The 25,476-nt window shown below is 34.5% G+C and overlaps 3 protein-coding genes across 7 annotated transcripts in view; 1 reads left to right on the top strand and 2 right to left on the bottom strand.

Annotated features, from left to right (window-relative positions):
- Nucleotides 1–12,890, top strand: part of LOC110032508 (polycomb group protein FIE2) — a 14,828-nt gene extending 1,938 nt beyond the window's left edge. Inside the window, exons 1-15 of one of the 4 annotated variants that reach the window (XM_020736164.1) lie at nt 1,336–1,638; nt 1,907–1,972; nt 3,369–3,491; nt 9,463–9,543; nt 9,621–9,713; nt 9,814–9,889; nt 9,980–10,059; nt 10,180–10,251; nt 10,423–10,482; nt 10,724–10,820; nt 11,639–11,702; nt 11,811–11,870; nt 11,992–12,061; nt 12,168–12,216; nt 12,628–12,890. In XM_020736164.1, the coding sequence (XP_020591823.1) occupies nt 1,462–1,638; nt 1,907–1,972; nt 3,369–3,491; nt 9,463–9,543; nt 9,621–9,713; nt 9,814–9,889; nt 9,980–10,059; nt 10,180–10,251; nt 10,423–10,482; nt 10,724–10,820; nt 11,639–11,702; nt 11,811–11,870; nt 11,992–12,049 (1,107 nt within the window). In that variant the 5' untranslated portion in view covers nt 1,336–1,461 and the 3' untranslated portion in view covers nt 12,050–12,061; nt 12,168–12,216; nt 12,628–12,890. Of the gene's footprint in view, nt 1–1,335; nt 1,639–1,906; nt 1,973–3,368; nt 3,492–9,462; nt 9,544–9,620; nt 9,714–9,813; nt 9,890–9,979; nt 10,060–10,179; nt 10,252–10,422; nt 10,483–10,723; nt 10,821–11,638; nt 11,703–11,810; nt 11,871–11,991; nt 12,062–12,167; nt 12,217–12,591 lie in introns of those variants that run through there. The other 3 variants (XM_020736163.1, XM_020736162.1, XM_020736165.1) reach the window with 3 other exon arrangements.
- A 5,557-nt stretch (nt 12,891–18,447) lies between these two features.
- LOC110032515 (transcription factor ILR3) overlaps nt 18,448–25,476 on the bottom strand; it is a 33,777-nt gene continuing 26,748 nt past the window's right edge. Inside the window, exons 2-6 of one of the 2 annotated variants that reach the window (XM_020736173.1) lie at nt 20,114–20,176; nt 19,954–20,031; nt 19,793–19,877; nt 19,547–19,624; nt 18,448–18,998 (exon numbers count right to left, since the gene is read on the bottom strand). In XM_020736173.1, the coding sequence (XP_020591832.1) occupies nt 18,729–18,998; nt 19,547–19,624; nt 19,793–19,877; nt 19,954–20,031; nt 20,114–20,176 (574 nt within the window). In that variant the 3' untranslated portion in view covers nt 18,448–18,728. Of the gene's footprint in view, nt 18,999–19,546; nt 19,710–19,792; nt 19,878–19,953; nt 20,032–20,113; nt 20,177–25,476 lie in introns of both variants that reach the window. The other variant, XM_020736174.1, reaches the window with a different exon arrangement.
- LOC110032516 lies at nt 21,816–22,826 on the bottom strand (the record flags this gene model as incomplete). The annotated part of the gene is given in 1 exon segment (XM_020736175.1): nt 21,816–22,826. A coding segment is annotated over 1 exon segment (403 nt), but the record flags the coding sequence as incomplete, so codon positions are not given.

The following is a 25,476-nucleotide window of genomic DNA, read 5'->3' as shown; positions in this document are numbered from 1 at the left end:
GATATAAAATTTTTAATTTAATCACATCGCATCAAAAATATCACAATTACTAATTTTTAAAAGTGAAATATTCCTTTTCATGCATAGTTTATAACACCAAAGTATTATAATTGTAAATATTAGACCTTAGATTTTAGATATATAGATATATAAGCATTTTGTGGTGTGTATGCAAATTTCTCTTATTGTATTTAATTTTAAGTATTTCTCTTTTTCTATAACATTTCTTGTATTTTTTGTGCTTCAATTGATTAAGTGAACATAATTTCATTTTTTTATAAAAAAATTGTATCAAAAGGAATTGGTGCTGCTAAATTTAGTGTTGATTTAGATATCAATCACTTTAAGGATTTACAAAATTTAGTATATCTTTTTTTTTCTTTCTTCTTATCTAGTGCGTCCCTTCCACATTTATAAAGTTTCAAAGCACATAAAAAATCATGAAAATTGAGTCATACAACTTTCTAGCACCTGTGCTAGGAAGTTACTATGTAGAAACTGATTGTCTGTTTGTTTTGCTTAGTTTTGTAGCAGCTGTGATACAATTATTTCTAAATAATTGACCTTTTCTGTCGTTGTTGTATAGTGTTGTTTTTAACAAAAACAATCTTGCTAGCACTTTTCATAATTGAAAATAAATATTATGTTTGAATGTTATAAAATAAAAACAAACACCTTACAAAACAGTGAGTAACACAACAATAAAAAAGAGTATCAATCAATAATTGGTTAATGCCACGAGATAATTCTTTCTCTAGCAAAACTCTTAACATCTGATCACTGTTGGCGGTGGAATCTTTGAGTTGATCCACCCACCTAAAGAAGTCACCATTCTCTGTTCTTTTTCTTGGTAATAATAATTGCTATAAATCATTTAGAGGCTCACATAGATGGACGATAGAGCAAAGACCACACGGGTTACGAGACAAAATAAAAAACCACAAATAACCAAAGCCATAAATCACAAGGAAGAAGCCCCAAACGACAAAACTCAGACTTTAAGCAAATATCAGTGCCAATAGTTTAGGGTAGGGATTACCCTGTACTTGGAAATGGGAGAATGCCACAAGAACCAAATATTAGAGAGATGGGAGGAAGATAGGAGAAAAGAAATGCCATCGGAACTGCTAAACATAGTTATAGTGGGGAAAGGAGGAGGAGCTAGGGTAGAAGATCACACGGGTAGAAACACGATATGCAGGAGAGGAGAAGGAGCTAGGGTAGAAGATCTCACACAGTCGAAAAATGAGGGGGTCGAACTGAACGAAAAGAGCGTCAATCCGTTAATATTTCATAAACAAAATGTGTTGCAGCCAAAAAACTGACCCAAATTATGGATAGTTAGCTTGTTGTAAACAGCTAGTAGTTTCTTGAAAAGTAGAGGGTAAAACCGTAAATGCCTCTGCACTGTCGCAAGAGAGAAGGAACTCTCCCTCTCCGCTGACGGCGAGAAGGAAATCAATGGCGAAGACGGGTCTGGGCTGCGAGCCGGCAATAGGTTCGTTGACGCCATCGAGAAAGAGGGAGTACCGAGTCAGTAACCGGCTTCACGAGGGCAAGCGCCCCCTATACGCCATCGCCTTCAACTTCGTCGACTCACGATACTATGACGTCTTCTCCACCGTCGGCGGCAATCGAGTAGGCATTCCCGTCTCCATAATCGTTCCACCCTTAAAATTCTTCAACTCTTACTTCAAAGATTAAATAATGTTGGATTAAATGAATCAAAATATGAGATTTTGTTGATTTCATAGGTTTTCCTCGTCATGTGGAAGATCTTTATGTTAGGGTTTTCAAGCTGGATAGTTTGTGATTTTTTTAGCTTCTTGCGTTTACCATTACATTAATGCATCTAAGTTTCGTTTAAGATTTTTTTTTTTTTTTTGATTAATCTGGTTTCCTGCAGGTGACTGTTTATCGATGCCTTGAAGGGGGGCTTGTCGCTGTGCTGCAAGCTTATGTTGATGAAGATGTATGTGAGAAATTTGGTTTGTTTTGTGATTCCAATTCATAAACATTGCTGTGATTGTAAGGCTCTGTTTGGTTTTTTGAAGTAAGAAAATACTTTTGAAAAATTAAAATTAAAAAATGTACCTTTGAAGCATGGAATTTAAATTTTCTTTATGCTGCATAAATACTATATAAATCCCCCAAATTTAGTTTAATGGTGAAATCATGATTTTACAATTCAAATGATTGTGAATGGGCCTTGAGATTTTCATAATATCGTTTTGAAAATTACAGCTAGAGTTTTAAAGGCTGTGCATCTAGATTTGTGGCATTTGAAATGTTTATAGGAGCATGCCTCTTTTGTGGAAAATGAAATTGTAGAAAAATTATTGCATCCGGAGTCCGGACGTAGCTCTATGTCTGGACAATGGACGTGATTCATCTCCTCTGGGGAGAAAAAAAAGTTTTCACGCTAAAGTATATCGTATCCGTTGTCCGGACGTAGGCTACGTTCTGACTTCAGACGCAATAATTTCTCGAAATTGTGTGAGTAGTTTTTAGTATAAACCAAAGAGGGAAGAAAATCTGGATGTAGCATAATTGTAGATATAAAATTTTTAATTTAATTGACTGAGTAGATTTTTTGTGCTCAAGTAAATATAATATAGGAGTATGTTGCTTTTCTCCTACATGTTTGGAATCATCAAGGATATTTTATTTTGGATTAATTTTTGTCATTCAATCATATAATTAATAAATAAATGTTATTTATCTTAATTTTCTTAGTAAAACATAGCAATATGCAAAATTTATGAATTTTTTAAATCAGTTGCTTATGCATGAAGTATATAATTGTAATCCCAATGGATTGTATAAATGGTAAAAGAAGAATGCATTAATTTTACGGTATAGGACTCGAGTCAAACATTTTTTTTTTGGCATATATACAATGGCTTTTGGAGAACAATTTATTGGTTGAAATCCCAAGAAGTCTATGTGGAAATATTTATGAGCGAGATATTATTAGCCTTTTTTTTTTCATCAGATTTGTTTGATGGACAAATGTTCATAAGGAAGCAATTAAATTAAATAAGTTCACCAGATTATTCTTAGATTGTAGATCAATATTCGTGGACTTGATCTTATATTTCATTGTAGTAGCATACAAAATTAATTCTATTGAGTCTGTGTTTGTTTCACATGAAAGATTTGTAGACCTGTTTGCTGAGTTTCTTGTTCTTATTGTGCATTGCATGTGCTTATTTTCTGATAATTTTTCATATTATTAATAGAAGTTTGAAATTTTGCTGCATAATTGGTTTGCCTATTGGAAATGACTTTCTTTCGGGTAAATTGGTATTTAGCAATGAAGTTTATCAGTCATATATGTTCTAATATCTTAAAGTTGCACTAGACAGAAGGATGAGTCATTCTATACTTTGAGTTGGGCATGTGATATTGATGGAACTCCATTATTGGTGGTGGGTGGATGCAATGGTATAATTCGCGTCATAAATGCTGGTGCGGAGAAGATTCATAAGGTAATTTTTGTTCGGGGTGATTACATTTTATCCTCATGATTATATTCTAATGAACACGTAATCCTTATGTAATTTAAAAATGTATGTTTGACCCATATGCTTTTAACTGAATTATTATTGTCATTTTCTTCATTCAAGTTGACAAAAGAAGTGGAATAGATGCTTTTTTCCCTTTGCTTGAATACCTTGAAATCATCACCATCTGATTACTATTTTAACACAAGACCTCTTTCCCCAACAAAAACACATCCATAGCCTCCATCACCTTCAAGCTCTATTACATTTTTGCGTCAGCTAACAGTAGAAAGCATCAGCCGACAACACTTGTAAAAAACAAGGAAGAAGTTATAACAACAGGAAACAAGCACAGTAGCGGCAGCTAGATGAAACATTGGAAAACAAGCAAGCAATGACCAGTGCTACAGCAAGCTTGGAAGGAATTTTTTACTCTTAGCTAGAGGGAAGGGTTCAACAATCAGTTTCAGGAATATTAAACTGTGAGAATTCAACGGGGAGGAGGAGAGAAAATAAGAAAAATAAAGAAAAAATATTTTGGGGAGTTTTTTTTATTTCTTTTATTACAATAATTAAGCATTTATATAGAAAACTTTTAGGAGAGTTTGATCTAATCCATCTCTAAACCAACTCTATAAAATGTTGTCTATATTAACCTGATAAGGTTAAAGTAAATAATAAGTAATTATTACAGTAATTATTATCGTCTAAATTTAAATTTAAATATTCTGATCTTAATTTTAATCCAAATAAATTTAAAATAATCAAAATCGTCCTTCTTCGATACAAAATTTTATCTAGCAATCCTACCTCTAGAATTATTACAGTAATTATTCTGATCTGACTTTAAATTTAAATACTTTGATCGTAATATTAATTCAAATATAAACTTGTCCAAATAAATTTAGAAAAATCAAAGTCATCCTTCTTCTATTGATAATTTTATCTAACAATCCTACTTCTAGAACTACGATTTTCAAAAATATAATGATTGATTATTTGATCACACCAACAGGCTTTTTATGATATCTTGTTTAAAATTTCAACATTGTGGTTTTAGAATTGCCGACTTTAACAATTACATCACAGAAATTGGATCATTAAAACTTCAAAGTGCGGTCCCTTCAATATTTATGTGATCAAATGCCTATATTGTGAGGATAGATTCGTCTCATGAACTTATTCAAGATGGATGGTCAGATTGACTATTCCCTTCATGTATGATTCATGGATCATCCAATTTGGGTTTTAGGGCTTGTTTGATGACACTGAAATGCAAACTTAGATGACATTCGTGGTGGCCATTTTTGGCATCAGAATTGTGAGTGAAATCTTGGCTGATGATATTTGGAGAAGATCAAGCAATAGGGGCTTATTGGAAAAGAATATTTAATTTTTGGAGTGATAGGGGATTGAGATGATGGTAAGCTCACCCTAAAATGGCTGGAATGACATTTCAGTATTGTGAGGAAAGATTGGAGATATTTATTAAACATAAGGTGACTGAAAATAGATATAAGGTGATTGAAAATAAACTTTGGTGATTTAGATATATATGATGAATGGAAAAAATGCACAAGCAGCGAGTTAGTAAATTTAATATCAAAAGATTAAGAAGGCAAATGAGTAGACTTATATTTAAATGGATAAATTTTATTCAAAATAATTTATAACAAATTTGTTTAGCACATCATACAAAACTTATTAAGAACAAATGGGAAATGGGGACTCATCATACCAACTCAAAAATAGTTGAGATAAGGAGATAATAGAGATGATGGTCAATTTGTATGAAAAAAAATAATGGTGGCATCTTAATTAGAAGTATACGAGGGTTAATTGCTTATTGTTAAATCATATAGGGTTCATGTGCTCATCATGGTAAAATGATGGGAGTAAAATGTAAATTATCTCTAATTATTTTATTCATATATGAGATAATAAACGTGGATTGACAATGTCTTTTTGAAATTAAGAAAAAATTTCATATCAAAGTTAGTTCTTCCGCTCTTATAAGGAATATTAAGGAAGAAAATTTTGTTGAGTTTTTTTCATTTTATATTGCAGAACTTAAGCTTTTAAATAAAAATATTATACTAGAAATTGATTCAATCCATTACTGAACCAACTCTACAAAATGAGAAAATATTTCTAGAATAAGGACTTGATGATAAGTTTAAACTAGATAATACTTCATGTAGCAATTTTTGTAATCTGAATTTAAATTTAAAGTTAAATAAAAAACTTTCCAAATATTTTTTTAAAAATCAAAATTATTTTTATCCTTCTATAATATGAAATTTTTTTGGAAAATTATTCTTTTGGAACTTTGATAATCAAAATATGATGTTCTATTGGTTATTTGATCTCATCTGCGTTCTCCTAATGACATCTTGTTTAATCTCAACATTGTTGATTTAGAATCACTATCGTTAGCAATTTGCATCTAGAAAATTAGTTTGTTAATACTTCAGAGAACATGATCTCTTCAACTTTGTGTTAAGATACCCAAGTTGTGAGTATAGCTTCATCTTATAAGCTTTAAGTTGGATGATCGGATACTTATTCCCTTTGTGATATGATCCATGGATCATCAAATTTTGGGTTTTATGGTTTGTTTGATGATAACAACAATGGAGAAATTGATGATGCTCTTGGTGGCCATTTCTGGCTTTGGAGATGAGAGCAGATTCTTGGCCTATGATGTTTTGAAAAGATTAGTCAATAAGGGCCCCTTGGAAAATAATATTTAATTTTTGTTCTGAAAGTGGAATGGATTAGAATAAATCTTCCACCATTAATATTATGAGGAAATGTTGGAGATATTTATTGAACATAACAAGCCTAGAAATAGATTTTGTTGATCTGGATATGTACAATGAATGGTAGAAAATGCTTAATTAGTGTCAAATTCGAATATGCCTTATGAATCACACCCAATGAATAGAGCGTAAAACTGGAGAGAGTGTGTGTGCACAGGAACAAACAATAGGATGAGAGAATTGTGTCTGATTAGCTGATTGATTTATTACCCTTTATTATAGAGGGGGTTACCGTGTGCAGAATTACATGCTTACCCCTACTTTAATGGGGATGTTATAGGGTATTTACTTAAATTTGCCAATGGCTCAGCTACCCTATTGCTCGGTCAGTTGAGATTGACTGTCCTTGGGTTGGCTAGGCTCGTTCGGCCGATGATATTGAGTTGGGGTTGTCGATCGACTCTGGTTAATTTTCAGCGGCCCAGACTTGGCTCAAATGGCTTGAGTCAACCTGTCAGCTGTTTTGGTCCTGCTTTCGACTATTGACCCCTAGATGAGGAGCTTCAGTCACCAAGTTAACACTAAGCTGTCAGGTAGAAGGTGAATCACCGTTATCTGATAGATAGCTCACCCCTTGACAAAAGGTCTCTTGTGGTGTTTACGGAGTATATTGTGGCGAGAACCTTTAGCCTTTGGGTGGAAAGTCTCGAAGGTTCTTATGAGGCTACCAGCGATGCTGGGCAAGAGATGGGTTGATTCCTTCTTCCGGCTCGACACATATGGGTCATTAGCTCAAACGGCCTTTGATTGGCCGGCTTCAGGTTCCGACTCGAAGGATTCGTACTTGGTTGATCAAGTCTTTAATATTCCGATGGTCGGATGGTGCCCAAAATTGCTACGAAGCTAGTCGTTCAATCACACAACATATGTATTGATCAATTAATATAGAAAAACGAGTACGAGTATTGATCCCATGAGGATAGTGTTAAAATATTTCTAACAAACGAAGTTCTAGTTTACTAAACCTCTAAGTTTAGTTTGAAGTGATCGAATACAAGATAAGAATCTAACAATCTTAAAAGCACAGAAAATAGAAATGATAGAAAAATAGTACTCCCGTGACACTTGTGAGGTAGTTTCTTGAAGTTTTCCTATGGAACACATGCTATTGTTGACATTCAAGGATTAAAATTTTTTGCTTAAGCCTATGCTTAGATCAGAAGAAGAATCAACAGCCCATAAAATTATATTTCTTTTAACACTATGACGTTTCCCAAGATTCTTCAAATCTTCTATCTAGGTTGCAAAATCTAACTACAATGTCTATTCTATCATGTTTTTGTGGTTAACTAACTCATTCCGCCACACAACAGACATAAGCCATAATAGTTTACGAGGAATTTTAACATTCTTATTGCATTCGAGAAAAGGTAAATTACAGCCGAAAAATTAACACATAAATATAGAAAATTCTAGCAAAAAAGTGTAGAGGGAAACAATAAAATCCATAGAATGAAAACGACAAGAAAATCACATGCCTTATATCATAGGAGCATGAAACAAAGTCAATCACAATGCATGAGAAAAGAAAATGTTAAAACTTTTATTGCAAGTATAATGATAAAGATTGCAGTGCAAGAGGTCCAGAACACTCACTTAAAGTCAATTCGTCCTTAGCAATGCATTACACTCCTCTCTGATCAATACGAGCTCTCACAAATCTGCTCTCGTATATACACACTCAATCCCCCCTTACAACATCCTCAAACCCATCAAAACAACATGAAAAGAGGAAGAAACATACTCTTTCGAGCGAACCCAAGAAAGAAACCCCTAGAGCTCCAAAGACTTCCCTAAGCCTCAGAGGCTCAGTCCCCAAGGCCAAAAGTGCTTCTATGATGATAAAAACTAGTTTACATACTTAGGTGTTGTATTAGAAGTGCAAAATAGACATAATAACTCCTCAATCCATCAAATTACAAAATTCAAAAGTTTGGGTGCGCTTGTGTGTGTGTGCTCTGGTGACTGCAGGTGCTGTTGTGAACGCGCAAATGCATATACACTTGGAGTACGAAGACTGGAGGGCGCTTTCGAAGGCTTGGCCTCTTTTTCGGGCACGTACACGCACTTAGAGACACGCAGGGTTGCGGTAGCATGCAAGGGCGTTGGAGTGCGTAGGCGGATGCGCACAAGTGCACACACACAGAGCTCGCGCAAATGCTTAGTTGCTTGTTCGAAATCCTGATTTTCATCTTATTTTCTTCTCACTGTACCTCTTTTCCTTCCCCAAGTGGCATAAACCCTGAATACTACACAACACCACAAAGATATCTTTCTCTAACATAATATCATGATAAATTAGGGAGATAAATTGGTATTTAACATAATGAAATCACATAAATTTACCTTATATCATGGGATCTTTGGTCTTCCTTATATGGGCTATCCCTGGTTGTACTTTCCCATCTCTTAGTCCATTAGATCTTCTTGAGATTCGTGTTGACGCATTTCAAATGTACAATTAGATGGGTTGGTAAAATTAATCAAAAAATATTAGGCAAGAAAATGAGATTAGGAATGATTTGTGAAAAGCATGTTTGGCACATCATACAAAAACTCAACAATAATGAACGGAAAATGATTATTCATAATGACGACCCTAAGTAGTTGGGATAAGGCTGAGGTAATGATGATGGGAGTGGTACTTTCTCTGTTAACTTGTATGGGACATTTTAATAAGTATATTATGGTTAATTGCATATTGTTAAATCATAGAGGATTTATCTACTCATTATGATAAAATGACGGGAGTAAAATGTAAATTACCTCAAATTTGCTTATTCATATTTTATTAATTTATTTTAATTGAAAATATCTTCTTGAAAATAACCTCACCCATCCATCTAAGATGGCTATTTTCATGATTTGAACTCATAACCTCCAGGTTACAGTACAATGGAGCCAACCGTGCAATTACCATAGACTGACTCTAATTATTTTCTCTAAAATGCTAAGAAATATTCTTAAGTAGCATCTGAAACATGAGGCCATTTGGTTTGATTCTTGATTATAGTTAATGTAGCAGTGTGAGTAAAGTACTGATGCATATCAGATTTGGCTACTTGATCCTGTAATTTGTTTTTGTTTTGAAGTTAGATGGTTAATATTGAAAGCAATTTGCTTGCATGTTGCAGAGTTTTGTGGGCCATGGTGATTCAGTAAATGAGATAAGGACTCAATCACTGAAACCTTCACTTGTGGTGTCTGCTAGCAAGGTACTATAGTATTTATTTATCAAATTGTTTCGTTGTGTAAATTATCAATTTTATAGTTTTATGAAATTTTTTGACAGGATGAATCAGTGAGATTGTGGAACATACACACTGGGATTTGCATTCTGATTTTTGCAGGGGCAGGTGGCCACCGAAATGAAGTTTTAAGTGTTGTAAGTTCTAGGAAGTTTCGTTTAGCCAACCCAAAATTTTCCTTGATTTACTCTGGTACATATATTGCTGTTTTTATTTTTTTCATATGTTTTTTTTCAGGATTTCCATCCATCTGATATCTACCGTATTGCAAGTTGTGGCATGGACAACACTGTTAAAATTTGGTCGATGAAAGGTGAAATACTTTTTTGCATTCTTTTTTCTTTTTAATACTAATATGTTTTGCTCAAGTAGCTGCTTTATGACATTTGGCTGGCATTTGCAGAGTTCTGGCAGTATGTCGAAAGGTCCTTTACATGGACTGATCTTCCATCAAAATTTCCTACAAAATATGTGCAGTTTCCTGTGAGCATCAAATTACCTTAATGTTAAGAAGGAAATAAAATGTTTAATGATATCATAATAGATGTTCAGCTTGCATATCTTTTCAGTTTTGTATATTGGCTCAGCTTCTGCTCTTCTTAGGTTTTTATAGCTTCAGTACACTCCAACTATGTAGATTGCAATCGCTGGCTTGGTGATTTTATACTATCTAAGGTGCGCTAATTGCCTTTTTCTGAGTGAGATCAATTCATAGATTCATTTTTTGCTAGAGTGGCCATTTGGCTGTCTTTCTTGGTGTTTTCACCTTTCGTGACATTTGTTTTGCTACATCTCTATATATCATAATAATATATCACCGGTACGCCGATTGATGCGTTCTTGCAGAGTGTCGACAATGAAATTGTCCTTTGGGAGCCCAAAATTAAGGAACAGAGCCCTGGGGAGGTGATTTTTTTTTTTTTAACACTTCTGTATTCTAGTGTCTGCTGAACATTTAGTAACATGATGCTTATATAAAACATTTTAAAATGCATTGTTTTCAAACCTTATTTCTGTTTGTGGCTATGCCATGATCTGCACAAGAGATATTTGAAATTTTAGTTTGGCTAAATCTTAGCATGCATTTAGTATATTTTTTCTCTTTCATCTCTCATAAATTCAATGGCTTGATCTTAATCCGAAGTAGGGGGCTGTTGATATTCTACAAAAGTACCCGGTGCCAGAATGTGATATCTGGTTCATCAAGTTCTCGTGTGACTTCCATTATAATGCTGCAGCAATAGGTATGTTCCACTTACATTTTAATAGCTTGCATGTCTGATTTTTTTTGTAGATTTGTTTCACAAAATGAATTATCGAGGATTTTATTATTATTATTATTATTATTATTATTATTTTCTTATTGACGCCTCAGTTGATGGGGAAGTGCTTTCTTTCCCCACAATTACACTGTTGATTTAATTATAAAATAAAATGACAGATGGGATCATTATGCACTTTCTTCATACTGAACAATCAAAACATTTTATATAATTGCTTTCTCTTTGGAACTGTAACGTCTACTTCAGTTTACGTGAGAGCCCATTCCAACTAAATGTCTTGATTCTGGGAAGCATTAAAGGTCAAACTTTGTCCTGTCCAGTGTTGACTTACAATAAAAGTGATAGAATATGAAACTTTCTCCCATTTCCTCCACTTCCATGCTTTAAAAAAACATGGCTTGAAGCACTCCAACTATACCAAAATAAGAAAAGACTCTTTCCACAATATTTCCTATGAAATAGTTATAAACAACAAAATCACATTTTTGCTTTTAAGAAAACTCCATCAGAGCAAGGTAGTTTCATTGGCATGAAGCATGGATATAAAAATAGGACTTTTTTCTTAAACAAAATAGCAACCCTTTGTTTGGCCTGTTACCATTATTCGAAGCCTAATTGGCATTATTGGAAATGCCTGATGGTAATCATGTTCCTCCATCCAAAAAATTAAACTTGTTTATGCTTCCAATGTGTTGGAAGATATTAGAGATAGGATCATTCCATTGTAGCTTGTAAAATCTCACTGGATTTTAATTTCACTTCTGTTTTTTCTTAACTAGGGAATAGGGAAGGGAAGATTTTTGTTTGGGAGCTACAATCCAGCCCACCTGTTCTCATTGCTAGGTAGACTTTCAATTCAAATCTTTCTCTGCTCATCTTTTGTAGTTGCTTCTCGATGTCCGGGCCGAAGAATTTATTGCTCTTTGTATAAGTATGATTATTCTATTTCAGGCTTTCCCATGTTCATTGTAAATCTCCAATCAGGCAAACTGCTGTATCCTTTGATGGAAGGTATTGAGGACATGCTCAGTGCAAATTATTTAGATTTAGTTCTAATTATCATAAATTTCCTTGACATGTATTGATGGTTTGAGCTTTTATCAAATAGATACATTTAATGTCAAATTTACAGTACTATTCTAAGCTGTTGTGAGGATGGCTCGATCTGGCGATGGGATGCAGTGCAATGAAGATGCATGCTGGTAAAATTTTGATGTTGCATACTTTTGTTGAATATTTGCAAATCTGTCCTCTAGTTGCTTTCACAGTAAAGTTTTATTTATTTATTTTTTATTTTGTGACATGTAGTATCTGAAGACCGGTTACTGAATCACTTCTAACTATCAGAAATGCATTGGTAAGAGCATTCTTAGCCTCTTTTTTTTGGTTTCAATGGCTATTTTTTTACTCTTGGTTTATGAATATATATTTTTTTCCATACATCCCACACAATTCTTATATATTGACATATCAACACCTAAATTTTCATATTTACACAGTTGCACTCTAATCCTTACTATTACATCCTAAATACAACTATTACCAAGTTTTGAAAAGTGCAATGCACCTTTTCATGCACAGGTTATGCAGTGGAAAACTTACAGTTCTAAATTTCAAACTTTATGTGTTAGATATGTAAATACATAGAAATTGTGTGGTATGTAGGTAATTTTCCCTCATTTGTAATATATATATATATTTATTTGAGAAAGATTGATTTCTATTTGTACAGGTATAACCTATTAAATATATGCTTCGGTTGTATCAGTTGCTGCTTATGGAGCCTGAGAGATGTAAACAGAAATTTTTATCAGATCAGAAAGTGGTCTTTTATTATGTATTATCTACTCTGTCAAACGAAGGTTGATTAATCTACTGCGACTGATAGTTTCTTAAGAGAATGTCCCATTAATTTGTTTTGTAGAATGTCCTGTAATCGTCTTCATGCGGTGCTTCGTAGCATACTATTAATAGAATTTACTTGTGAATTTAACATAAATCGTGCCAAACATTAAAAAAAAATGAAAATTAAAGCCAACGTTCCATTAAATCTAATTTTCTTACGTTCCGTCTTTTTTTCCGCTGGCATTTCGTCTGTTTTTTTTTTTACATAAATTTAAATGTAGTATATCTGATTCGGGGTGTAAACGAACCGAACATAAGTAAGCCATGCTCAGCTCGTGTTCTGCTCGTTTATATTTCGAGAAAAGTGTGTGTTTGTTTTGGGCTCGTTTGCTTAGGGAGCCGAACACGAGCTGTTCACGAACAAATAGTCCTTTTAACTACCATAATCATATAGCCATAAGACTAAGGGTTTGAGCAAGATTTAAAAATTATTATTTATATTAAAACTTCATTTGAATCTAATTTAATAATTTTTATTCTATTTTCTTAATCAATATTTTAATCGATTATAAATCTTCGAGCCAAAACAAGCCGAACACGAACTAACACATCTTAGTTCGTGTTTGGCTCGTTAACTTATCAAACGAAATTTACGAGCCGAACACGTGCTAATTAAAGAGCCAAACACGAGTTGTTCTCGAACAACGAGCCATTTTGACAGCCATATATCTAATTGCGAGATGAATTTATTCTACCATATCTCATGGGCTCCTCCATCTGTGACTGGATTTGATGAATCCAGATATTATTTAAAGTTCAATTCTCGAACAACGAGCCATTTTGACAGCCATATATCTGATTGCGAGATGAGTTTATTCTGCCATATCTCATGGGCTCCTCCATCTGTGACGATTTGATGAATCCAGATATTATTTAAAGTTCAACCATTTTCTTATAATTCATTCAGATTCACATATGTTAATAATATTGTTATAAACAAGATATCGTGAACATAAACTATATATTATAAAGATTATATTATAACTATTTGCAATGACAATAAAATCAAAATGAATAATTGAAAATTGAAGTATGAATTTCTTAAATTTAATTGTTTTACTTTTGAAAGTATGTTTCTGTACTTCTCTATGCTGGACTTTCTTAAGAGAATGATAGAAAGGATGAGCTTGCAAAGCCGTTTCAGTATCAACTTGTCGAACCAGATTGACCATCAACTTTCTAGTCAGAGTTTGATGGGGGCTGATTGTCAATTGAGCTCAAGACAGTGGACTCACCGGCGGAAAGGTCGACTAGTGTTTATCATAATGAAGCATCCATTAAAGCTCTAGGCCAAAACCATCTACATCCACACCAAGTTTCATTAGTCGACTATTCCAAACAATCTGAAAGCAAGTAGAGCTACATTTTAACCTACCAAGAAACTTAGTTGTTTCGACAAGTGGGCTGCTTGGTCTGAGTTTGTATCAAGTTTATAAGCCATTTATATTTCTTAATCCTTTTTACACTTGTAGCTCATTCTTACCCTTACCTAATCCGCTTGAGACCTCAAATGCCTATCTTTAAATCTGAATTGTGGGGAGAGCCAAGGGATTGATGTGTTTACTCCACCCTCATTATTTTTATTGTGGCATCCCGAGTTTAACTTAAGTGGATTCATACGCTTGTCTTTTCTCTTTTCTACTATTTCTCATTTCATCTAAATCAATAAGGTTTAGGCATGTGTCACCGACAGATGGAGTCCTAACACTTAGTTTTAAATAAATAAATAAATATATATACATCTGGGAGACATGCGGGATAGAGAGATCCCATAATCCCCCCACCTAAAGTTTCAAGGCAAGTTGGGGGTTTTTTAGTCATCTCATACAAGCAATGTGTGGGACCCACTGACATGAGTTCCAGGCTCGGGACTAGGTGACAGTACTTAATGTGGTTGGGTAGTTACGTAGCCTGGTTATGGTGCGGCCAAGTGGCTGCAAGGTTGTGTAGATGTTTGACAACGCGGGCGACAGGTCGGGTGACTATCAAGTTGGATTAGTGATCATGGTCTGGTGAATTTACCCGGGGAGTGTCATATCACTTACCATCCATCTGCAAATCATCATTATGATTCGTACTAACACTCTTTTTGATGTATATATTGAAGTTCCCCGATTCTCTTGCTTCTTGATGATAATAGTTGTGATAAGGACATGTGAATCTTTAAACAGTTTCGTGACATTCATGATTATTAATGTACAGTAATTAATCACTCCTCGCCTTCGCCGCAAAAGCTTTATTATAAATTAAGCCCAGGCACTTATCTTTCAAAGTATCCTTTGAGATCCTTTGAGATCTGACTTGCCTTTTTTCTAGTGGCGCTCGGGATGAAGGGTTGGAGGTCAACTGCATCTATTGATGAGAAAGGATGAGCTTTATTCATCTAGCCGATGAAAGATATGGAAAGATCTACCTTCATGACTGGTCGTCTGGACAGACGTAATTAGACCAGAGTGAAGTCTCTAAATCTTGTTCTTGGAGTGGGATATTCAGATTTGAATAACGATTAACTTGTGGAAAAAATATTACATCCGGACTTTGCATGCAGAGCTACATGTAGTCTAATCCCGAGTTGACGCGCGGAAGAATGGGGCCCACCTACATAAATAATGAAAAAAACAAAAACAAAAACGGGCGACACGACCCTACCAAAAAACCCACCATTTTCCTGCCAGCTTTCATAAAAACATTTCGCCCTAGTGGAGTAGCTACCGTTCTATTGGCAGCTAGGGTTTGTTGTTTAGGGTTTCGATGGACTTATCATTGAACGATGAAACGTTGGAGGACTTCCATCCATCATTCTCTCTCAAATTCGAATATCAAGTGAGTCTATAATGATTTTTAATTTTAAGTTAGGTTTGGGTTATTCCGGTGTTTGTTTTTTGGTTAGGCTAGTTTTTATTTTGTATGCTAGCTTGAAGTTAGTTTCCACTTTAGTTCTATTGTTTACTTTTGGGTTGTTTTCTTTTTAGTTTACTCGTATCGGTCTAGTATTATGCTTATGCATGTTTGCTAGTTTTTTTTGGTGTTATACTGGTGTTATTATTGTATTATTATGGAGTTATGTGTTGTTACTGTCGTAGAATAGTCTTATTCTGTTGTAAATTATGGTATTAATGTGATTTTTTTGGGTGGTGTTGAATAGTAGTTATGCGATCATTTAACATGTAATTATGGTGTTATTGTATTGTTATTATCAATGTTAACGTGGTGTTAGTCTTTTGTATTTGTGGGTGTTGTTTTTGGGGTATTTTGTTTGGTGTGTCCTTTTATTGTTTATTTTATTTAGTATTATCCTAGAGTTATTCTCATTCATGCATTTCATCTAGTTATTTGTGGTGTTACGCTGGTATTATTATGGTTTTATGCTAGTATTATTCGGGTTTGTGCTTATGCTATTGTATGATAATTGTTGTATAATGATGTTAATATGGTGTTTTTGGGTGATGTTGTAATATGTCGTTAATGATGGTGTTGATGTGGTGTTTTTTATTGTGTTATTAATGCAGTGTTGTGCAGTGCTTGTGCCTTTTCTGACTATGGGTTAATTTTGTTCAAAATTGCAAACTCATGAGTTTAAAAATGTTCACAATGATCCAATTGCCGAGAAGTTTCTTAGCACCACTGTCCACAATGATTAAGAAACATATGAAAACAATTGTGCCTATGCACATAATGTAGGATTCACTGTTCGGAAGGATCATAGTAGTTATTGGCCGAACTCCAAGAAAACTAAGGCTAAAGATTTTATTTGTGAAAAAACTGGTCTCAAGAAAGAGTTTAACAACATAGATACAGTGAAGTTTAAAAAAAAAAGACACGAGAACTGGCTGTCAGACCATGATTTGTTATGCTATCGATCTTGAAGGCAATTGGACAGTGAAAAAATTCATTGAAAGTCATAACCATCAATTGGTCGAAAGTGGTAACAAACATCTTCTTCATTCAAGTAGAGGAATAACTGAGTTAAATGCAGATGTGTTGAGATCAATGAGAGGATCATGGATCAAAGCAACAGATGCATATAACTTCATCGCTACAGAGGTTGGGAGAGTGGAGAATTTGAAATGCACTAAGACATGTGTCATAGATGCCAATGCTATAATACAATTGTTAATGGAGAGACAAACTGAGGATAACATGTTTGTCTGAGATTTCCAAACCGATGAGTATGATAGATTAACAAGCATTTTTGGGAGTGATGGGTTATCCAGGCTTGATTATGATTATTTTAGGAGCGTAATAATTTTTGATACAATCTATAAATTAAATAAGTATAATACTCCTTTTGTGGGGGTTAACCACCACTAAAAAAACGTACTGTTTAGAGTTGGATTTTTGTTCGAGGAGACTTGAGTATTTCACGTGGTTATTCAAACCATTTATTCGAATAATGGGTGACAAGCTTCCAATAACAATTTTCAACGATCAAGATCAAGCGATGACAATAAAAATTTTAAGATAAATTTAATGCTAGACAAATTGAGATGAATCATTTTTGTTATCAACTTTATTATTTTATGACTATTTGGCATATCTCTTTAATTTATTATTGATCATAAGAATACCAATAATTTGATGATTGATGTTGTGTTTCATTATATATTAAATGTAATGTAATGGTTCACCTTATAAACTTTTGTGTCATAATTGTTTAGTCATGTTGTTTAGATGTTATTCTATTTTAACATATAATTTATTTTCTTGTGCGTATTATAATTGCACTCTGTTGTATCAATTATTAATATAGCTACTAAAATACGGTCAGTTGTATCTGTCTTTATCTAATCGCGTTCAAATTCTATCAAAATCTTAGTAGGACTAATATAAAAAATAGAGTTTGATTTCTCTTCGAAATTTTTAAATCTTTAACATATGCTCATCTCCTGCCCTCATGCTAGCTATGCATGGAAGTACTCCATTAGATTTCTTGCTTTAATAAGCTCCATGATCAAATTCCAAATTTAGTGATAATCCTTAACCCATGGCCTCTATGAAAAGCATATCAATTGGAAGGATCTCATGCATAGAAATTGGTCCTCATTAATGCAAGCCATTAAAATTCGTCTTTACCCTGAATGGATTCATTCATCTAGCTTATTCATTAACAACATTAGCATGGTGATGATTGAGTATCAGCGAGGTGAAGTCAAATATTTCATCCCCAATGCCTTGAATTCTTCTCACCTTGTTCTCATCTCTCAGAACAATAATCATGATGATGAGGTCATTCATGATAAGTTTGGTGTTATGACTGCCAAAACAAGGTTATTTCAATTAACCTTGAATTGTTTGGGTGGCTTGTATTCTCTCTTGCAAGTCACTAAAAGCTCTCTACCATAAGAAGATATCTTGTTTGACTTATGCTAGACCAACTCACAAGAATCATCATTATTATATTCTTCAACATTGATATTAATGTTAACAAGTTCAACCAAATGCCCAACTCAGCACCAAAATCAACAGATATAAAAAAAGAATCATCATAGCTTAACTATTTCTCCATCATTAAGCTTAGAACAACAAAAATATACTTAAACATAAAATTCTCAAAGTCAACATAAATGCAATGAAGAATAGAGGCAAAATCAAAGTAAATTTTTGAGTGTATGCATCATCGCAGCCGAGTAGGCAACTTAACTCGAATGCATGGGAAGCAGAAATCTCAATCAATCACATTTTCTTCACAGAACAGCACAAACTAACAAATTTACATTAATTATAACCAAATCTTTTACAACCACAGCTTGTTCAAGCTTCTAAATCACAAAAAAGGGATCGAGTCATTTCCATAATCGCTAGAGAACAATGCAAATAAATTACCAGTCGCGCGACAATCAGAACATATTGCCCCCAGTCAAATACTTGGTTGAAATGAGAAGCAATTAACCCAAAGATCCAAATCAGTCAGTAGCTACAGCAGCCATGAGCTGCCAAAATAGGATACCAAAGGAGATGAGGTGCTCAAGCAACAGGAGGGCGAGATTCGGCATCTTGCGATGTATCGACGTCAGAAGGCTGCATGAACTGCCACATAGGGTACCCAGGATAGCTTATTATAGGCATCATCAACTTCTGCCCAGTGTTGTTCCCTTGGGCAGCAAAGGCAGTTGGAATCACAGGGGCGTGAGGTATGAAGCTTGGCCTTGCATTCAGGAACTTTATCTGCTGCTCCAGGCTCTCTTTCTCTGCCTTCAACCGTTGCTTCTCATCACGGAGTTCATTCTTTTCAGTCTGCAGGGTAGTTTCAACCATTCATCAGCGGTAATTCTAACAGATTTAAGAAGATTTTTTTTTAAACATGGAGGGGATGACGTTGAACTTTTTCCTGATCGCAGATAAAATTTTATTGCAAATATGGAGGGAAAGGTTATCAATCCAATAATATTTAATATTTGCATTTTGTTGGCAATGTTATTAAAGGTGATGCTTCTGTCTCCCAAAAGCTCCTTCCCTGAAACCTTCCACAGGTTTTTTCTGGACCAAATTCAACCTTGTTAACAAGAAAAAAGTGGCTAAGATATTTGTTTTGGAAGGCAACAAGAATGGTAAGAGTAAATCATTCAGGAGTTGTACAAAGAGAAAGTTATTTACCAAAAGCGACATGAAAAACCGTGATCTTTACAGAGAAAAGGCAAAAACAGCACAAATATTCTGTGCAGCTTTCCTTCAGTAAGAAGGATTCGATCGAAACATATGGAAAAAAGCTATGCCGAAGGCCAAAAGTTTCGGGATAAAATTAATGTGTACAATATGATAATAAGAAAAAAAGTTTGGCAAACCTTTAACTCCTTAATTTTCTCTTGGAGATTTTCATTCAAATCTTTCAGTTTCTCCGCTTCGGAGCGCAGTTGATTCACCATACGGGTGGCATCCTTAAGAATAGCTACTTTGTCCACTTTAGGTGGCTTTCCAGGTTCCAAAATGGACCCCAATTCAAGAAACCTAAGTCAAAATGAGTTACAAATAATATACCTTTTTTATTAACAACACATAATGAAGAATATACATGCAACCAGTTGATTCACCATACGGGTGGCATCCTTAAGAATAGCTACTTTGTCCACTTTAGGTGGCTTTCCAGGTTCCAAAATGGACCCCAATTCAAGAAACCTAAATCAAAATGAGTTACAAATAATATACTTTTTTTATTAACAACACATAATGAAGAATATAAATGCAACCGTACTTGTCATTCAATCTATCTCTCCGCATTTTCTCCCTGCAAGCTTTAGATCCGGGTTGACTGGAAGATTCAGACCTGACACTGCAACCCAGAAAATGACCGACAATCACACACCAGATGAGTATTGAAAGCTACAGAGAAAAATTTGGAGAATGATTTAAACCGTTTATGGGATCCTTGTTCCTTGAAGGCATCAGTTTCTACGAAAGAGGCATCCAGTGCCACACTGGAACAGCAACGAATGGCTTCAATTAGCTTGCCATAAAGAAAAAAAAATCTACTCTAGAATGGATAACAAAGGAAAAGGATAAGATTATGTAAAGCAATAGCAAAACAAAGATGGCGAATACAATAAGGAGCTTAATTCAACCACCTCAAATTGCTAATGAATAACTAAGCAGTTCAATATGGCCAGAATAAGAAAATGCTAGCCAATCAGAGCCCCTTGTAAAATGCAGAGATTCCTACTACAAATATAACAGCATGCAGGAAATACTACAAAATATAACAGCATGCAAGAAATACCTAGGCATAAAACTCAGAAAAATGAACTACAATATCATCGTTTTTAGTACCTTTTCTTTTTAATTAGACAAGAAAAAGAGTTCTATCTAAAACAAGTATATTGGAAGCACTGAAGCTCATATATACACATTCCTTAATAACAGGAAACTGCATCCAGAACCCCATGACTTTTCATCATGAGCCTGAATTGATTACAATTAAGAATCTAATGGCCCATAAAGCCATGACTTTTCTTGTATAATAGCAAACACTATTACCAAGTAGAATATGCTTATGAGGTTATAAATGAAGAACAATCTACAGAACTACGCCATTGAATGGCCCATAAAACCATATATTTCGGCAGTACCTGTCTTTTATTTCCATGTGCAACTTATTTTCTGATGTAATAACCATCACAGCCATCTAATTTGTTATCCGCAATTTTGTGATCATTTTATCCGGTTAAATTTAGGGCTGTAAATTCAACTCAATATACAAAAATACTAAAAATCAGATTGACTTTTGGCTCTAGTCGAGCTTTTATAAACATAAATGAGTCAGGCCAAGCACAAATTAAACTTGAACTGAGTGAGCATTGGATTGAATAAGCTATAGCTCAAGAATGAATCAAAATTAACGCAGAAGTACAAAAGCATCCATGCAAATTGTTGGTTTCTTGAAAATGAGAAAGATGAGAAAAACTAAAATTTCTTGTTGTAAATTGAAGAGAAATCAGAACCACACTTCTTGTGTAGCTTTACAATATCTTAAACTTGAGTGAGCATTGGATTGAATAAGCTATAGCTCAAGAATAAATCAAAATTAACGCAGAAGTACAAAAGCATCCGCAAATTGTTGGTTTAAAGAGAAATCAGAACCACACTTCTTGTGTAGCTTTACAATATCTTAAACTTGAAGCTAATAACAAACTTTCAAGAAAAGACCTAAAAATCAGTCAAGAAAGTAACAGAATTCAAGAAAAAATAGCAACCAACTCCTAAGATTAAGGAACAAACTAAATTCAAATAAATCTAGAGCATGTATTCCAACACTCCTCCTTGCTTTAGGACCTGCGAGCACCAAGTTTCTGCCTTAGAAGTTCAAACTTGCTGATTGGAAGTGACTCTGTAAGCAAATCTGCCAACTGATCTGCAGAATTGCAGTAAATCAAAGTCACAAATTCTTCTTTCTGCACTTCTTAGAAAAAATAACTTGATGTTGAAATGCTTAGTATTTTCATGAAACACAGGGTTATGAGAAATGACGATGATACGAATATCGACACCATTGATAGTCAATTGCATGTTGTCACCAGAAACCCGAATGAGTTTTGAATCACTTAAGCAAGCGTCATCGACATCGTCTTCCAAGTCCGCATGTTTCGTCATTGGCACCGTTTTGATGAAGCCTGAGCTTGACTCGGGTTTCTCTTCCAGCACTTGTTTTGTGGAACTTTGTTGCCTTTGAACTTGAGATTGCAAAGCAGTCACAAATGTTAACAGATCCTCTTTTTCTTTTCCAGCGAACAATGCTTTTTCAGTGACATCTTTTAATCGAGCTTCCGCATCTGCCTGTGAAACCCTGGTCCTTTCTTCAACTCGAACTACAACCGCTTCTAATAAAATAACATGTTCTCTACCTTTTGCGAGCTTCAAACGCCAAAAATGTGCCTCTTGAAGAGCAGAGTCTCTCTGATTGAACAGGATCTCTCTATCTCTGCTAAATGCCGCAACCTTTTCTTCTGATCCTTTTAACTTAAGAATGGTTTCTTGAAGTTTTTTATTTGAATCATTGGTCAGTCGTTCAATTTCTGTGTAAACAAGCCTCCTCCATCCATAGCAAGAGCTGCAGATGCAGCTACTTCAGCAGCCTGAGCTGTCTCAGTTAACTTATCTGCTAACTCACGTATGGTTGAATCTCTTAAAAGTAATTCTTTGGCCAATTGTTGAAGTTCTTCATCTTTAACTCAAAGTGTTTCCTTCATTATCGTAAGATCATCTAAATGTCCTTCATTACCCTCATTAATCAATGAAACTTCTAGTGAGTGGGCATGTTTTACAGAACTTTCAATGGGAAAAGAGCCAAAAACCTTCTGCTCCTCCTGCATTGGATTGAGTGAAAAACTCATCCCTGCCATCTTAACTTCAAACATTTTTTGGCCTGTAGCATCCTCTATCACGCAAGCCTTCTCCATAAACCTCACTTTGAATTCCTTTTCTATTAATTGACCAACATTGAGCAAGTTTTGATCAATATCTGGTACATAGAGAACATCGGTGATCAACTTGGTTCCTGAACAGCTTGCAATGGCTACGGTGCACTTTCCTTTGACTACAATATATTCACCATTCCCAATTCTGACCTTCTTGGACTCGGTGCTCTTCAATTCCTTGAACTCATTGTCATGTGTCATATGATTAGTACAACCACTATCAATGAGCCAGTTTTCACTTGTTTCAGAACTCGTGAAACAAGTTGCAATGAAAAGCTGATCATCTTCTTCTTGATCCGCCACTGATCTTTATTCTTGCACATGATAGCTTCATGTCCCATTTGATCGCACTTGCTGCACTTTGCATCTGGTCTTCTCTAGCATTTGAAGGAGGATGACCCTTCTTGCCACAATGTCGACATGGAGGGTAATCTTTCTTTTGTCCACTTGTAGCTTGAAACTTCTTGTTCATGGGCCACCTTTTCTTTTCATCATCGTGATGCTTGATAGGTAAAGCTCCTTCAACGGCTCCTTGCCTCATCACACGCCTCTGCTCTTGTGCTTGTAAAGCACTTAAGAGTTCTGTCAAAGCAATCTTTGACTGATCCTTCATGTTTTCTAAGGTGGTGATGGTAGCCTCAAATCTTTCAGGCACTGTTATAAGTATTTTCTGAACAATCATTGAATTTTCCAGAGAAGAATCCAAATAATTTGACATGATTTGCTATGTTGAGTAGTCTGTCAGAGTACTCTTTTATGGTTTCTGTCTCCTTCATCTTTTGTAATTCAAAGTCACGAACCAAGTTTAGCACTTGCATCTTCTTTCATCTCCTTCGTACTCGGATTTGAGATAATCACAAATTCCCTTTGCCGTTTTCAACGACATGATACGAGTGAAGATCTTGGAGGAAACTGCAGCAAACAGGCAAGCTTTTGCCTTGGACTTCTTTGTCTTCTTCTCCTTTTGTGCTTTAATTTGTGTTACGGTGGGATTTTCAGGGAGAAGAGGAATATCATAATCTTCATCCACTGATTCTCAGAGATCCAAAGCTTCCATGTATGTCTCCATGTGGACTGCCCAAATCCGGTAGTTGTCTCCGTCAAACACTGGTGGAGCAACTGAGGAAAAACTAGATTCAATCTCCATTGCCGCTCAAACTCACGCACAGATGTCTAATACCAAATTGTTGGCTTCTTGAAAATGAGAAAGAAGAGAAAAACTAAAATTTCTTGTTGTAGATTGAAGGGAAATCAAAACCACACCTTTTGTGTAGCTTTATAATATTTTAAACTTGGAGCTAATAACAAACTTCCAAGAAAAAACCTAAAAATCAGCCAAGAAAGTAACAAGAAACAAAATTCAAGAAAAAATAGCAACTAACTCCTAAGATTAAGGAACAAACTAAATTCAAATAAACCTAGACTCAATAAGCAGTCCTAATATATATTTGTAGTGGGACAAAATTAATATGTAAATATATCAGCCATTGAAGGCTAAACCCAAAAATCTTCAAAAAAGAGGCAAAAGATGATAAAGCATAAAAGTAGAATCAGTTGGCATAGAGACTCCTATGATAGAGACTCCTATATAAAACCAAAGGTCAACGGTCCGTCAAACATCTCCAGCGTGTTTAAGCTAACTGAACTGGCACAAAAGATGATAAAGCAAGCGACAACGATAGAAAAAGGAGGGCATTGTTATCATCATCAAACAAGATGGGAATCTTACCCCACCTGCCATGGAAAATTGAATTTTATTCTTAGATTTAGATTTTTTGACCAATTTTAAGGTTAAAATGAAGCAATAGAGGATTGTCCCAAACATGTATGTCATCATCCTTTTCACAAAGCGATCAATATAAAAAGTGACAGTCATAATACTCCCATTGCCACATAACAAAATTTTTTAGTCAAAGCATGAATGCTTCGTGGAAAAAAATTATGACAATTTGAGCTCCAAACTCCACTATAAATAGAGGCCAATGCGTACTCTCCAATAGAAGGGAAGGAAAAAAGAAAGAAATAGGATCCAAAGAGACTCTAGAGAGAGATTTCTAACAAAATTAAAGGTTAGAAAAATTTAAAGAATCTGAGATTACACTTTGTTTTAAGAAAGTATGGCTTGGATGACCATGTTGAGATAGATAATTATTCTTCAAATATTTTGTACATGAAAGTTCAACAAATGAATTGTAAACTATTTTAGTTACCAATCAAAAAACATTATAAAAATGTTCCAAAGGAAATAGGCACCATCATTACATAAATAAGAACCCTAATAAAATTTCCAATAGTGATAATGTTGCAACTATGAAATTTAGTTGCAATCATATAAAGGAGCACACATAATTATATTGATATAATGATGAAAACTATGAAAACTTGTGAAGGCCAAACGCTCTGTAAAATAATGGCACTGCCATGGAATTTAAATATTGAAGATATGTACAAAAGTAAAAATTTCAAATAGTACGAGATTACTTCAATTGGACCTAAAGTTGCTACTTGTCAATAAATTTGGTTTTGACCATATAATCTGTTATAATAAACTCTAACTTAGAGCTTACTATTTAATTGTGATCAATCTATATGTGCACAATGTGTTATCCCATAGTATTATGATAACTTTAAAACAGATAACAATATATTTATGTTTCTATATATACCGTTGCTTTGTAACTAATAAAATACAAGATTAAACATACTTTTAGCATAGTACAATTTGAAGCAACCATAAAACCTAAGGGGGTTATCAAATAATGGATTGGGTGGTTCATGGCAGCATTTGGCAACAAAGTCTAAATTTA

The sequence above is a fragment of the Phalaenopsis equestris genome, unplaced genomic scaffold (genome assembly GCF_001263595.1).
Source record: "Phalaenopsis equestris unplaced genomic scaffold, ASM126359v1 Scaffold000958, whole genome shotgun sequence".
NCBI lineage: Eukaryota > Viridiplantae > Streptophyta > Magnoliopsida > Asparagales > Orchidaceae > Phalaenopsis > Phalaenopsis equestris.
Note: the sequence above shows the minus strand (reverse complement) of the source record. Positions and strands in the feature narration are given on the sequence as shown.